This window comes from Nansenia antarctica (assembly GCF_963989245.1).
Source record: "Nansenia antarctica genome assembly, chromosome: 1".
Classification (NCBI taxonomy): domain Eukaryota; kingdom Metazoa; phylum Chordata; class Actinopteri; order Argentiniformes; family Microstomatidae; genus Nansenia; species Nansenia antarctica.
In genome coordinates, this window is record NC_137674.1 from 34,535,806 (window position 1) to 34,549,799 (window position 13,994).

Consider the following 13,994-nt stretch of genomic DNA (forward strand, 5'->3'; position numbering starts at 1 on the left):
TCTCTCTCTCACCCATCCTCCTTGTCACTCTCTACTGTCTCTATCCTCCTCTCTCTCTCTCTCTCTCTCACCCATCCTTCCTGTCAATCTCTACTGTCTCTATCCCAATAAAGCAGAAATGCCCTAAAAACATTAAATAATAATGGTTATTTCTCTCCTCCTCTGCAGTCAACTGGGACACGGTGTGGAGGGCGAACACGACCTCTAAGTTCAGAGTGAGCACAGAGCTGAACCGCAACGTGGGCGTGCTGAGGCTGTTCCCCGGCATCACGGCGGTCACTGTGAGTGTGTGTGTGTGTGTGTGTGTGTGGTGAGGCTCTTCCCAGGCATCACGGCGGTCACTGTGAGTGTGTGTGTGTGTGTGTGTGTGTGTGTGTGTGTGTGTGTGTGTGGTGAGGCTGTTCCCAGGCATCACCGCCATCACTGTGAGTGTGAGTGTGAGTGTGAGTGTGAGTGTGTGTGTGTGGTGTGGTGTGGTGTGGTGTGGTGTGGTGTGGTGCGGGGTGGTGTGGTGTGGTGTGTGGTGTGGGGGTGCTGAGGCTGTTCCCAGGCATCACCACCGTCACTGTGAGTGTGTGGTGTGTGGTGTGTGTGTGTGTGTGTGTGTGTGTGTGTGTGTGTGTGTGTGTGTGGTTGTGTGGTGTGCTGAGGCTGTTCCCAGGCATCACGGCGGTCACTGTGAGTGTGTGTGTGTGTGTGTGTGTGTGTGTGTGTGGTGAGGCTGTTCCCAGGCATCACCGCCATCACTGTGAGTGTGAGTGTGAGTGTGAGTGTGTGTGAGTGTGTGTGTGGTGTGGTGTGGTGTGGTGTGGTGTGGTGTGGTGTGGTGCGGGGTGGTGTGGTGTGGTGTGTGGTGTGGGGGTGCTGAGGCTGTTCCCAGGCATCACCACCGTCACTGTGAGTGTGTGGTGTGTGGTGTGTGTGTGTGTGGTGTGTGTGTGTGTGTGTGTGTGTGTGTGTGTGTGTGTGTGTGTGTGTGTGTGGTTGTGTGGTGTGCTGAGGCTGTTCCCAGGCATCACGGCGGTCACTGTGAATGCTGGCCCCGCCCTTTTCTGTTCATCACACATTTACTGAGGGTGGTAAATTATTAATAATTAAATTAAATTCTATATATATATTTTTTTAATAATAATAATCATCTGGGCTTCATTGTTTTGGTTTAATATTCATCCGAATTATTAATTGTTACTCTGTGTGGTGTGGAGGCTCCTCCCCTCATCCAGGCCTCTCTGTTAGGGCTTTCATACCGCTAGACAGACACACAGGGCTGACGGAGGTTTCATACCGCTAGACAGACACACAGGGCTGACGGAGGGGCAGAGGGGGATGCGAAGGCTGGAGGGAGCGTATGGAGAGAGCTACAGAGCTCGAGGAGGGACAGAAAGACAGACAGGTAGGTAGACAGACAGACAGGCCCTGGGGAGGCCCGACAGACAGACAGACATAGGGCTTTCACATCGCCTAGGAACCGTTCCAGTTAGCGCTCGCGAACCAAGTCTGGAACCGGCCGGCGCGTTCCGACCGGATGTTGGGTGTTGCCAGCGGCGCTTAGCCTCAGTGAAAAATGATACAGGAGGGTTATGGGCCATGTCCAATTACCCAGTAAAGTGGAAGGCTTGGCACAGATACTTCAACACTTAGCTAGGCCTGCCGCCTGGCACAGACACTTAAACACTTAGCTAGGCCTGGCTCTCTCTCTCAGGAGACGGGACGGGAGGATGGCTTTACTGTCTCAATCTGGTACCCACCGCCCAGGTTGGGCCGTGATGAGCTCCGAGCCGTTTTTCATTTTTTTACGACCCGTATTTTTATTATGCATCAGGCTGTCATCTGCCTTGCACTGTCTCTGTCTCTGTCTCTGCCTCTGTCTGTGTGTGTGTGTGTGTGTGTGTGTGTGTGTGTGTGTGCGCGTGTGTGTGTGCGTGTGTGTGCGTGTGTGCGTGCGTGTGTGCGTGTGTGCGTGCGTCTCTGTCTCTGTCTCTGTCTCTGTCTCTGTCTCTGCCACTGCCACCATGGGAGTTTATTGGGGGAGAGTTGTGAAAACACATTCTGAGGCCAAGCTAGCTACTCTCCGCTCGATCCAACATTTCAACAGCTAAACAAACCAGAAACAGTGGGTGCCCTACACTCACCATATCCACCTCCTCCCATACCAGAAGTGTAGGGTCCAACCGTGACCGGCTGAAACGGTTCCTGTGAACACCTCCGTGTTAGCGGTTCCTGTGAACACCTCTGTCTTAACAGTTCCTCCTCCAGGCCGTTTCAGCCGCCTCATCTCCAGATGCTGGTGCTGTGTGCTCTAGCCCCCCCCCCCCACAACCCCCCTACCACTGAATCACCCTGTGTGCTCTAGGACTCCCTGCACCCCCCCCACCCCCCCCCCCCCACAATGAATCACCCTGAGATTGATGGACTGGTGGCAAGGGCACCAGATGGGCTTGTGAGAGAGGGGGTTTGGGGGGGTAGGGGGTTAAAGAGGAGGTGTAGGGCGGTAGGGGGGGTAGTGTAGGGGGTAGGGGGGTGTTGTAGGGGGGTAGGGAAGAGGTGTAGGGGGAGTGGTGAGGTCGTTTAACTGGATCCTAGCTCTGTATTCTTCCCCTCTTTGCCCAACAGCCATCTTGTCTGAACGTAGACCTTTTCTCTGTCCGTGTGTGTGTGTGTGTGTGTGTGTATGGTGTGTGTGTGTGTACGGTGTGTGTGTGTGGTGTGTGTGTGTGCAGGTGAGGGCGTTCCTGCAGGAGCCCATGCAGGGTGTGATCCTGGAGACCTTCGGCAGTGGTAACGCTCCTGACAACCGCGCCGACCTGCTGGAGGTGCTGAAGAACGCCACGGACCGCGGCGTCATCATGATCAACTGCACGCAGTGTCTGAGAGGGACCGTGTCCACCTCATACGCCACCGGCAAGGTAGGCCCTGTGTCCCTGGTAACAAGGTAGGCCGGACCCCTGTGTCTATGTAACAAGGTAGGCCGGACCCCTGTGTCTCTGGTAACAAGGTAGGCCGGACCCCTGTGTCTATGGTAACAAGGTAGGCCGGACCCCTGTGTCTATGTAACAAGGTAGGCCGGACCCCTGTGTCTATGGTAACAAGGTAGGCCGGACCCCTGTGTCTATGTAACAAGGTAGGCCGGACCCCTGTGTCTATGTAACAAGGTAAGCCGGACCACTGTGTCTATGGTAACAAGGTAGGCCGGACCCCTGTGTCTATGTAACAAGGTAGGCCGGACCCCTGTGTCTATGGTAACAAGGTAGGCCGGACCCCTGTGTCTATGGTAACAAGGTAAGCCGGACCACTGTGTCTCTGGTAGAGCAAGGTAAGCCGGACCACTGTGTCTCTGGTAGAGCAAGGTAGGCAGGACCACTGTGTCTCTGGTAGAGCAAGGTAGGCAGGACCACTGGTGTCTCTGGTAGGGCTGGGAGGAGTGTGTATGTGAAGGCAGTACATAATAAACATCATTTAGCTGACCCTTTTATCCATTGCAGTGAGTGCATACATTTCAGTATATATGGTCCCAGCAGGAATCAAACCCACAACCTAAGCGTTGTTAGCGCCATGCTACCACCAACTGAGCCACAGAGGACCTCACCTGAAGTGTTCCCTGGTCTCCTCAGGCCTCCATTGTAAATGACTTTCACCGTTGAGGAAAGTGTGTACCTTGCGAAAAAAACAACAACAACAAATGTTTCCCTTCTTTTAGCACGACGACTGCCAATGGCTCCAGGCCTGAGCATATATTACTGTTTCCTGCTATGACTGGTGGATAGATGATTCACTTACTTCAAGTCAAATGTAGTCAAATGTATTTGTTGTTGTAAGTCGCTTTGGATAAAAGGTGTCTGCTAAATACCCAAAATGTAAACTGTAAACAAATTTAATACAGCAGAATATCCATCGCGTGATGTAAACACCTCACATTCTACCCTCCTGTGGCCTCTTTCACACCGGCAGTTCCGAACGCCGGTTCGCGTTCGCGTACCGAAACCTCCGAACGTTGGCGATGTCTGGCGAACGATACACTGGTATGAACGCGGGCTCGTTCGCCAGACAGCGCCAACGTTCTGAGGTTTCGGTACGCGAACCGGCGTTCGGAACTGCCGGTGTGTAAGCCCTATGTGTGTCCAGTAGATTCCACAGGGATATGAACAGACACTACATCAGTGTAACACTGAAGAAGAACAATGTTTTATTTAACTTGTCAGTCAATTGTTGGAATTTGGTATTTTTTTGCTCTAGGCGCCTGGAGCAATTAGGTGTTAGGTGCCTTGCTCAAGGGCACATGCAGCTCCCATTGTGTAGTGATGATCTCCGGTCTCCTCAGGTGCTGATCGACGCGGGGCTGATCCCCGGCTGTGACATGACCCCGGAGGCGGCGCTGTGCAAGCTGTCCTACGTCCTGGCCCGCAAGGAGCTCAGCCTGGAGGCCAAGAAGAAGGTAGAATAAAATAATAATCTTTCTTCTTCTTCTCTGGCCTGAGCATAGCTTACCGTCTCTTGCTGTGACTGGTGGACAGATGATTCACTTACTTAGTCGAATGAATTAGTCAAATGTTTTTGTTGTAGGTCGCTTTGCATAAAGGCGTCTGCTAAATGGCAAAAAGAAAATACGATTTAATGTATGTTGTCAACACTCAGTAATGGAAGTCGATAGCCAAAATTGTATAGTTGTATTAAAAAATTAATAATAATCGACTGCCAATGGCTACTGGCCTGAGCATAGCTTACTGTCTCCTGCTATGACTGATGGATAGATGATTCACTTACTTAGTCGAATGAATTAGTCAAATGTATTTATTGTAAGTCGCTTTTGGACAAAGGCGTATGTCATCACAGTCAACACTGTGGAAGTCATGGAAGTCATGGAAGTAAAAAATAGCTATTTTTTACATGGAGAGAGATGGAGCATGAAAGTGAAAAATGCATGTAAAACTCGTACTTCACTAGGTGTGTGTTTGTCCTTATGTGGACCTGACTGGGTGTGTGTTTCTCCTGATGTTGAGAGGAAGGTGTGTGTCCTGGTCCTGTACAGATGTGTGTAGTGTGTACCTTGACTGGTTGTGTTTGTGTGTGTGTCCTGTCCAGCTGATCAGTCAGAACCTGCGGGGGGAGATGATCTGTGACATGGAGGGGGCCAAGCTCTCCCTCAGCGACAGCCGCTTCATCCAGATCATCGCCAAGTCCCTCAGCATCAGCTGCAAGGAGGTACACACACACACACACACACACACACACACACACACACACATACACACGCACACGTTACGTTACGTTACACACACACACACACACACACACACACACATACACGCACACACAGAGACGCCATGTTACACACAACACACACACACACACACACACACACACACACACACACACAGACAGGCACACATACACACATGTTACACACACACACGTTAAACACACACATGCACACACACACACACACACACTCACACACACACACACACACACACGGGAGGCTGCCTGGCCCTGTCTCCTCCTCTCAGGTGACAGCAGGGTGACGGGGGCCACCTAACAGGTTAGTCACGGGGCTCTGCTGTCTGACAGGACTCCTCTCCTGACTGCAGCAGGACTACAACAACTAACAACCTTTTTGTGAGTTGTTGCCCCCGGTGGCCGAACGAGACATGACATCTGAACTGACTCACCTCTCAGCCAAACAACTGACTCACCTCTCATCCAGAGTTAGATTTCAGACAAGTTTTGTTTTGTTTTGTTTTGTTGTCCAATCGAATCAAATGTTAAAAATTGTTCATCTGGATAAACTTAAAAAATTAAATTAAATAAAAGCTAGCACACACTGGACAGCAGAGAGATGATCATGTCTGCTGATTGATTTCAGCCCCATTGCTGATTCCCTCCCCCCTGTGTAAAAGTGAAGGTGATGCTGACTCTGATGCTGACTCTGACGCTAACTCTGCTGCTAACTCTGGCGCTAACTCTAGCGCTAACTCTGAGGCTAACTCTGAGGCTAACTCTGTTCAGGAGCTGGAGGCCATCCGTGACGCCCTGACGCCCGCCCTGGCGTGTGCTGCCGCCAAGATCGGGGATGTGGAGGCCTTGGAAGCGATACGAGAGATGGTGGGCAGCACTTCCATGTTTCAAGTTTCAAGTTTTATTGTTAAGTCACATTACACAAGTGTAAGAGAGTAAAATTCTTAGGCTTCGGTTCCTGACAGTGGAGCTTACAAGACAATAAGGCTGTAGCTATAATTCTAGACACCAAAAAATAGACAATAGTACAGGATGTAAGTGGCAAATAAGACAGGATACAATTAGGGTTAGGGTTAAGGTTCCATCCATAACCACAAACACACACACGCTACGGCGTTCGAGAAAGAAAAAAAAAGTCTGACTTTGCGCACGCGCGATTCTGTCTCGACACGTCCTTCCGTTGTCGCTGTGTAAAGTCCCTGTTAGCTGATGCCACAGAGTTTGATATTGCATCAGGTACTTCGAATGGTACAAGTATGTGTTCCCCCTGACTGGTTCTACTACATTTGCTGACTGAATTCTTCCTCTCAACATCCGACTTCAAATACCAGTCAGGTCTATCTGTGTGCCAGTCCCTCTCTAAAGACATTTTTCCCCCTGACCTGCTGGGTGAGAAGACAACTGCATTTTTGGCCTTCTTCTAGGCAATTAAAACCAACATTGTAAAAAACATAGATGGATGCTCAGGAATTGTAACAGCGTCTTTGTGATGTACAGTCGGATGAACCGGTCAGAGCACTGGGTTGCTGGGTTACTCGATGCAGGAGATGGCTGACAGAGAGCAAACTGAGCATGCTCAGATGTACGACCTTAGATTTCCCAATGAGACAAAAGAAATGTGAGTTATGGAAAATAGAACTGACTGGAAAAACCAGGAAATGATCGTCAGGTCACAAGTTCATCACAAAAGGAGGCCATATCAAACCAAATCTCTATATTTTATTTGATAAGGCCTCCTTTCGTGGTGAACTTGTGACCTGAGGATCATTTCCAGTTTTTTCCAGTCAGTTCAATTTTCAATAACCCACTTTTTCTTTCATTGGGAAATGATCTTATATTACGGGGGATATATTTAAATTGAGTAGAGAGAGATGTTTAGGCTATTAGTTTAATGAAATGGTACATCTGTTGTGAACGACTGTCACCGTTGAGAAAAGTATGTATGACACCTCGTGAATGCATCAGAATATCCACCGCGTGATTTAAATACCTCACATTTTACCCTGCTGTATGTACAGTAGACTAGATCAGGTTAGATTAGATTCAACTTTATTGTCATTGCAGAGTACAAGTACCAGACAAAGAAAAGCAGTTTAGCAACTACCGTAACCAGAAATGCAAATAGTGATATAAAAACTGTATGGAAAGTATGGTAGATATGTGCAGTCAAGGCATCTATGTACAGTTAAGGTAGCTACGTACAGTATGGTATGTACTGATGTACAGATGTAAGATTCCACAGGGACATGGACAGATACTACATCAGTGTAACAGTGTGTGTTGACTTCTTAACTAGTTTTTGTTGTTAAATATGGGTACATGAATGTTGTGGTGTGGTAGTGTGCGTATGCAGGTATCGTTTTTTTAGGTGATGCTTAAACAAATTTCGTTGTACTGTTTGTGCAATGACAATAAAGCTTTCTGATTCAGATTCTGACTTCCTTGTTGCCCCAGGGCAGTAACCTGAGTCTGACCTTGTTGCCCCAGGGCAGTAACCTGAGTCTGGGCGACTACGACCAGCGCACCCCCCTGCACATCGCGTCCTGCGAGGGCCACCTCAAGGTGGTCCAGTACCTCCTCAGCCACGGGTCCACCGTCTACGCCAAGGACCGCTACGGACACACGCCCCTGCAGAACGCCGTGCACTTCAGGTATGATGGGGGGGGGGGGACCAGGTGAACCACTTCAGGTAGGACTGGGAGGGTGGGCCTGGTGTTGAGGCGTGGGGTACCGGGGGGGGGGGGGCGGGACCCTGGCATTAAGGGGGGCGGGGGCCTGGCATTGAGGCGTGGGAGACAGGGGGGGGCGGGGGCCTGGCATTGAGGCGTGGGGGACAGGGGGGGGGCGGGGGCCTGGCATTGAGGTGTGGGGGACAGGGGGGGACCAGTCATTCTGGGATGCACTTCAGGTAGGACTGGGCCTGGTGAGGGGCGGGGGCGTGTCTCGGTGGCGTAGCTCTCTAAGGCAGTGTTTTTCAACCACTGTGCCGCGGAGAGATCATCAGATGTGCTGTGGGAAATTATCAAATTCCACTTACCGTATTGACCCGAATATAAGACGGGGTTTTTTCCCGGAAAAAAGTCTGAAAAAGTTGCATCGTCTTATATTCGCGCCCTAGACTTTTACACGTCAATATTAATTCACAACAACGTATGGCCCCAAAAGACTGTTCCCCACGCGAGCCACCGTGTTTCTCCCTCTCACACACACCCCAGTGACGGGTGCCTGGAGAGATGGAGACACACTCACACACACACCCGCGGAGAGACACCGCAGAGACACACTCGGACCAGCTCGAAAAAAGTGGCTCAAGTGGTTGGTCAAGTTAACAAACAACAGAGGAGGAGTTACGATGCCAATTTTAAGACCATGGTGGTCAATGAAGCAGAGGCATCAAACAACTGTCGAGGAGCCAAGAAATATGATATTACAGAGTATAATGTTAGAAGTTGACGAGCCCAAAAAGATCGGCTTAAGAATGGTAACAGTCAGAGAAAAGCGTATCGCCGTCCGCAAAGCGGCCTCTTCCAGGTGATTGACAGGAGGGTGTGTGAATACGTGACTGAAAAACCTAACGATTGTATGCCCATACCCCAAGATGATAAAAATAACCTACATTGTTTCATTCATTCATTAAGACGATTGCCAGACGCATTGATGACATGTCTGCAGACATCGAAAATGTTGTTTTGGAGAAGATACGTGGCAGTGGGCAATTTGCTTTGCAACTTGAGTCTTGGCTCAACTCTTGGCCAATGCACGCTTTGTGGATGGAGACACAATCACAGAAAATTTCTTTTTTGCAAGACATTGCATAAAAAAAACAACAGGGGAGGACTTCAGTGGGACAGCTGCGTAAGTGTCTGCACTGATGGAGCAGCAGCTATGTTGCCGAGACTTTACCAGCGGAGATAGCTGTTGTTCGTATGGTAAACTTTGTAAAAACAAGACCTCTGAAAAGCCGCTTATATGCAGCATTATGTGAAGAGATGGGAGCCCAGCATAAGACGTTATTGCTCCATACGCCGATGATTGTCCCGCGGAAAAGTGCCGGCCCGCGTGTTTGAGTTACGGGAGGAGCTGAAAACCGTTTTAACTGATGAGAAGTGTGATGACGCAAAGTTGCTTGCAAGTGACAAATTGTGCGCAAGGCTCGCATACATGGCCAACATACAGGGCCAGGCTTCGCACTGAGTGAGTATAACGACAAGTTCATATAATGTTACGTATATGATAGGCTACTATGTATCATTTTGTAACATTTGGGATGGTGGTGTGCCGTGGGATTTTTTCAAGGTAAGAAATGTGCCGTGGCACAAAAAAGGTTGAAAAACACTGCTCTAAGGAGCATGCCATGTAATCGCAGGGTCCCTGGTTCGATTCAGACCTATCCTGCATGTCATCCCTCCTCTCTCTCTCTCTTTTTCTCTCTCACCCATCCTGCCTGTCAGTCTCTACTGTCTCTATCTCAATAAAGCAGAAATGCCTTAAAAACATATATATTAAAAAAAAGGCATTGAGGCTTGGTGTACCACAACAAGATCATCATCATTCGGTTTTGGGGGGGGGACAGGGGGGGACGGGGGGGGCGGGCAGTCATTCTGGGATGCACTTCAGGTAAGACTGAGTCTGACATTGAGGCAGGCTGTACAAAGATGTCATCATCATTCGTTTTTTGGGGTGATGGGGGCGGGGGGGGGGGGGGGGGGGCAGACATTCTGGGGTGGGGCCCCCTGGGTTCAGAGAGGCATTGGAGGGATGGAATTAGGAGGCTTACAGGTGCATCATGGGAAGGAGACGTCCTCGGGCACAGTCACAGGGGGGGTTCTTCACCCATCAAGCTGCCTGGTTTCCTTGCGGGACGGAGGGAGAGAGGGAGAGAAGGAGGGAGGGAAGGAGGCAGGGAGGGAGGGAGGGAGCGGTGGTGGTGGTGGGTGCGTGCATCACCCAGTAATGACATCATTCACACAGAATTAAGTGGGGCATTTTAAATCCCCTATTGGCCGTTAACAACATTAACATGGCTCTTTTTATTTTTCCATCCCCGTCTTTTGGTGGAAAGCGTATGCAAACAGCAGGCGTTGAGAGAGAGAGGGGGGGGGGGGCTCATTAAAAAGCAGTGAGCGAGGGAGGGAGTCTGAGGCGGCGGGGGGGGGGTAGATGAGAAGCGTGTCCGGGAGGGGAGCGCTGCCTCTCAGATGGGGGGGGGGGCTGAAGAACCGAGCAGGGAGATTGTAATGGAGTTTAGAGGCCGCCACAACAATTATCTGCTAATTAGGCTAATTGTCAATTGTCTGCCAATAGAGGCGATATTTTATTGTAATTTTTTTCATCCAAAGTGTTATTATTTTTAGTTGTGCTTGTCATTCGTTGACATTGCCGTGTGTGTGTGTGTATGCGTGTGTGTGTGTCTGTTCAGGGAACGTGGCGCAGGGAATAGCACGCTCAAGGCCGCAGTCTTTAGTAGCATGCTGTGGTGCCTAAGGGTGCACGCGTGTGTGCGTCTGTGTGTGTGTGTGTGTGCGAGTGAGTGTGTGTGTGTGTGTGTGTGTGTGTGTGTGTGTGTGTGTGTGTGTGTGTGTGTGTGTGTGTGTGTGTGTGTGTGTGTGTGCGTGTGCGTGTGCGTGTGCGCGCGTGCGTGTCCTTTAACGGTTGGCAGACATGCACCAACATGCCCATGTTGTATTTTTTGCCCGACTTCAAATCTTCAATTTGTCTGGTCTCGTGCGCTTTCTAAAACACAATTTGGTTGTTAGGCTTTGTGACAGTGCAGTGATTTAACATAACACACGCCGTTTAGTAAGGGTTCATTGAAAGCGTGCAGGGAATCTACAATCACTTATTTGATCACTATTTTAGTATTTGCACAGCCACCCACTCCTTTTTTTTTTTTTTTTAAGAACTGGAATCTAGTTTTAGTTGTCTTAAGGATTAGGGCCATTTTGTGTTCGTAGTATCTGCCAGATTCCACAGTTGCACCGATGGCTCCTCTTCCTGATGCCCATATAAGGACTGAGTGAGGTGAGTGAGAGAAAAAAGAAGAGAGAGTGAGAGAAGTGAGAGAACTAGTAAAAGGGAGTGTCCCTCTGAACCAGTCCTACCAGTCCCCGGCCCCAGTTTCACAGATGATAGATACTGGGACCAGCATGCACCTGGCCTCCACCAAGAGGACTCGCTTTGGTTTTGGCGCCGATCCAGGACCTGGTAATAGTATATGGATAATCATTATGCCTGAGTAGAGCTTACCTGTCAGCACTGGAAGACCAACAGTGTTGGACCAACACTCCCCAACTGTCTATCTATATTTAAACACCATCTTACATTATGTAACATACCTCAAGACCTTTTGCCCTTGTTCGACTGTACATATCATATCGATATTCATCTCATGTATATTCATTTATTATCTTCATTTATTTATTACTCACGGTAATACCTCATACTGTGCACCGTCTACAATATCATGTTTTTTGCGCTAGATATGCCAAACTGCATTTCGTTTTCGATGTCTCGGTACTTGGTAATCTATGCAATGGTAATAAAATGTAATGTAATCTAACAGACAGATAGATAGATAGATAGATAGATAGATAGATAGATAGATAGATAGATAGTTTATTAGCCACACAACCAAAGTCGGTGGAATTTGTTCTCAGTACAGCCTTTATTCTCTGCAGCACACAAATGACAAAAACAAACAAGTGCACAATAGACAATATCAGACAAAAAATAGACAACAACAGACAGTCATGGTGCATGTGGGTCATGTCAGTGAGGAGATTGGGGGTCATCACTAATGTGGCCTCTAAACTAGGGCTTTTTGGAGGTAGAGAACTGCTAGTTTTGAATCTTTTATCGTAATCTGTGATATTCAAACCTGGGAGGCTAGATGATAGAACTCTCTACCCAACAAACAATATTAATTAGTCGATCAATTAACTATGAAGTACAAACTAAATAACTCAGTGGCAGCAGTGGAAGTGAGTATCAATCAATCCAACTTTATTTATATAACACAAGTCATGCATTGAATGCAACTCCAAGTGCTGAACATAAAAAGCACCTAGTACATTAAACACAATAATAGAGTAGCCCCGCTCTAAGCGTTTAACACAGCTGCTCTCAGTCTCAAACTCGGAAAGTCCCTGCTTGTCTTCTACCTTTTTTAACTGGTTTCCTCTTCCAGTAAGGAGTGGACTCACCTAGGGAAGGTTGGGCCTTGGGCCCGTGTCCCTCCTGAGAGCTGGTGAACTCTCAGCTCAGACTCCACACATGAGTGGTTGGACAACTGTGGGGGCGTCTTATAAACCTGTTCTTACTTGTCTGGCGGCAAGTCGCAGTGCCAGTGCAGCGTGTCATTGTCAGGCGGCGAGACAGCCACACATAGTATAGTAGTCAGTATAGTAGTCAGTAGTCACCAATCTGGCGCCTGACAATGAGAGATCCTTTTGGTTTCGCTGGAGTTGACTGGAATTGACTCATATCTTTGTTTGCTAATTGACTCATATCTGTGTTTGATGATTGACTCATATCTGTGTGTGTTTGGTGATTGACTCATACTGTGTTTGTGTCTTTTAAGTGTGAGTGATACACTATATAAACTTGCTCTCATATGGAGAGAGATTTGAACATATCTCCTTGTATAATAATAATAATAATAATAATATCTTGTTTTTATATAGCGCCTTTCACAAACCCAAGGACGCTTTACAGATTTTACAGACAGAAAGTCAGACAGACACAACAGAAAAACACAGAGACAGTGATAGCGACAAAACTAAACTAGGGGCCAACGGCCTTGGTGAACAGATGGGTTTTGAGGGCTGATTTGAAGGTGTCCAGGGTAGGGGCATTGCGGATCATTAATGGATCCATGCATAATATACGCCATTTAGCTGACGCTTTTATCCAAAGCGACATTGCAGTGAGTGCATAAATGTTTCAGTATCTCATCCCTTATCTCTCTTATCTCCCTCCCTTATCTCTCTTATCATCCCTCTCTTATCTGTCGCCCATCCAGACACAAGGACGTGGTCCAACTCCTCAGGAAGACAGGAGCCCACTTCTCCAGAGATGAAATAGAGGATGCTGGGACAGAGCTGTGCAGGTGAGGTGTCCCCCCCCGCCTCCCCCCCCCCACACACACAGTATAGGTACATAGGCACAAACACTCTCTGTTTCGCCCTGACCCCTCCTACATAGTTCTTGCAGGTCGGACCAGTTGTTCCAGCGTTACATAAAGGGTTGGAATGCCCCCTGGCAGCATAGCTGTGGACCTCCCCAGCACCAGAACCATCACGTTCACACGGAAACGATCCACGTTATGCTATCAGTGTTGTTATGCTGTCTCTGTCTTTGTGAGGAGAGAGGAGAGCTTCTAAGGCTCTGAAAAGCGTTGTGTTTAGTCTCTTAAATGTATGTATACAATGTTGACAATTGTCTGTATGTATATAAGGTTGACAATTCTCCAAATATGATTTTTGTGTTGGACCCCAGGAAGACTAGCTAATGTCATGGCATTAGCTAATGGGGATCCTAATAAACAAACAAACAAAACAAAACAACACATTCTCAAGCATAGAAACAAACAAGTCACGTGTGCTACCGTGTGATGGAGGGTTATGTGTCGAATCGTAAAAACAATTTTTTTGTGAAACGGTCCCTTCAGTAGATGAACTTGTGTCAGGGCCAGTTCAGACCAAAGACCCATGACCAGATGAGACCGGTTTACGTCTCATCTTCTCGTTGCAGCGGTCTGAATT

At 48.4% G+C, this 13,994-nt stretch overlaps 1 protein-coding gene across 1 annotated transcript in view; it reads left to right on the top strand.

Annotated features, from left to right (window-relative positions):
- aspg (asparaginase homolog) overlaps positions 1–13,994 on the top strand; it is a gene marked incomplete at its 5' end in the record, with an annotated part of 29,216 nt that overhangs the window by 11,741 nt on the left and 3,481 nt on the right. The window contains 7 exons of the mRNA XM_080546487.1: positions 169–281; positions 2,721–2,906; positions 4,319–4,432; positions 5,080–5,199; positions 6,004–6,099; positions 7,720–7,883; positions 13,253–13,339. Of these exons, the coding sequence (XP_080402613.1) occupies positions 169–281; positions 2,721–2,906; positions 4,319–4,432; positions 5,080–5,199; positions 6,004–6,099; positions 7,720–7,883; positions 13,253–13,339 (880 nt within the window). The remainder of the gene's footprint in view (positions 1–168; positions 282–2,720; positions 2,907–4,318; positions 4,433–5,079; positions 5,200–6,003; positions 6,100–7,719; positions 7,884–13,252; positions 13,340–13,994) is intronic.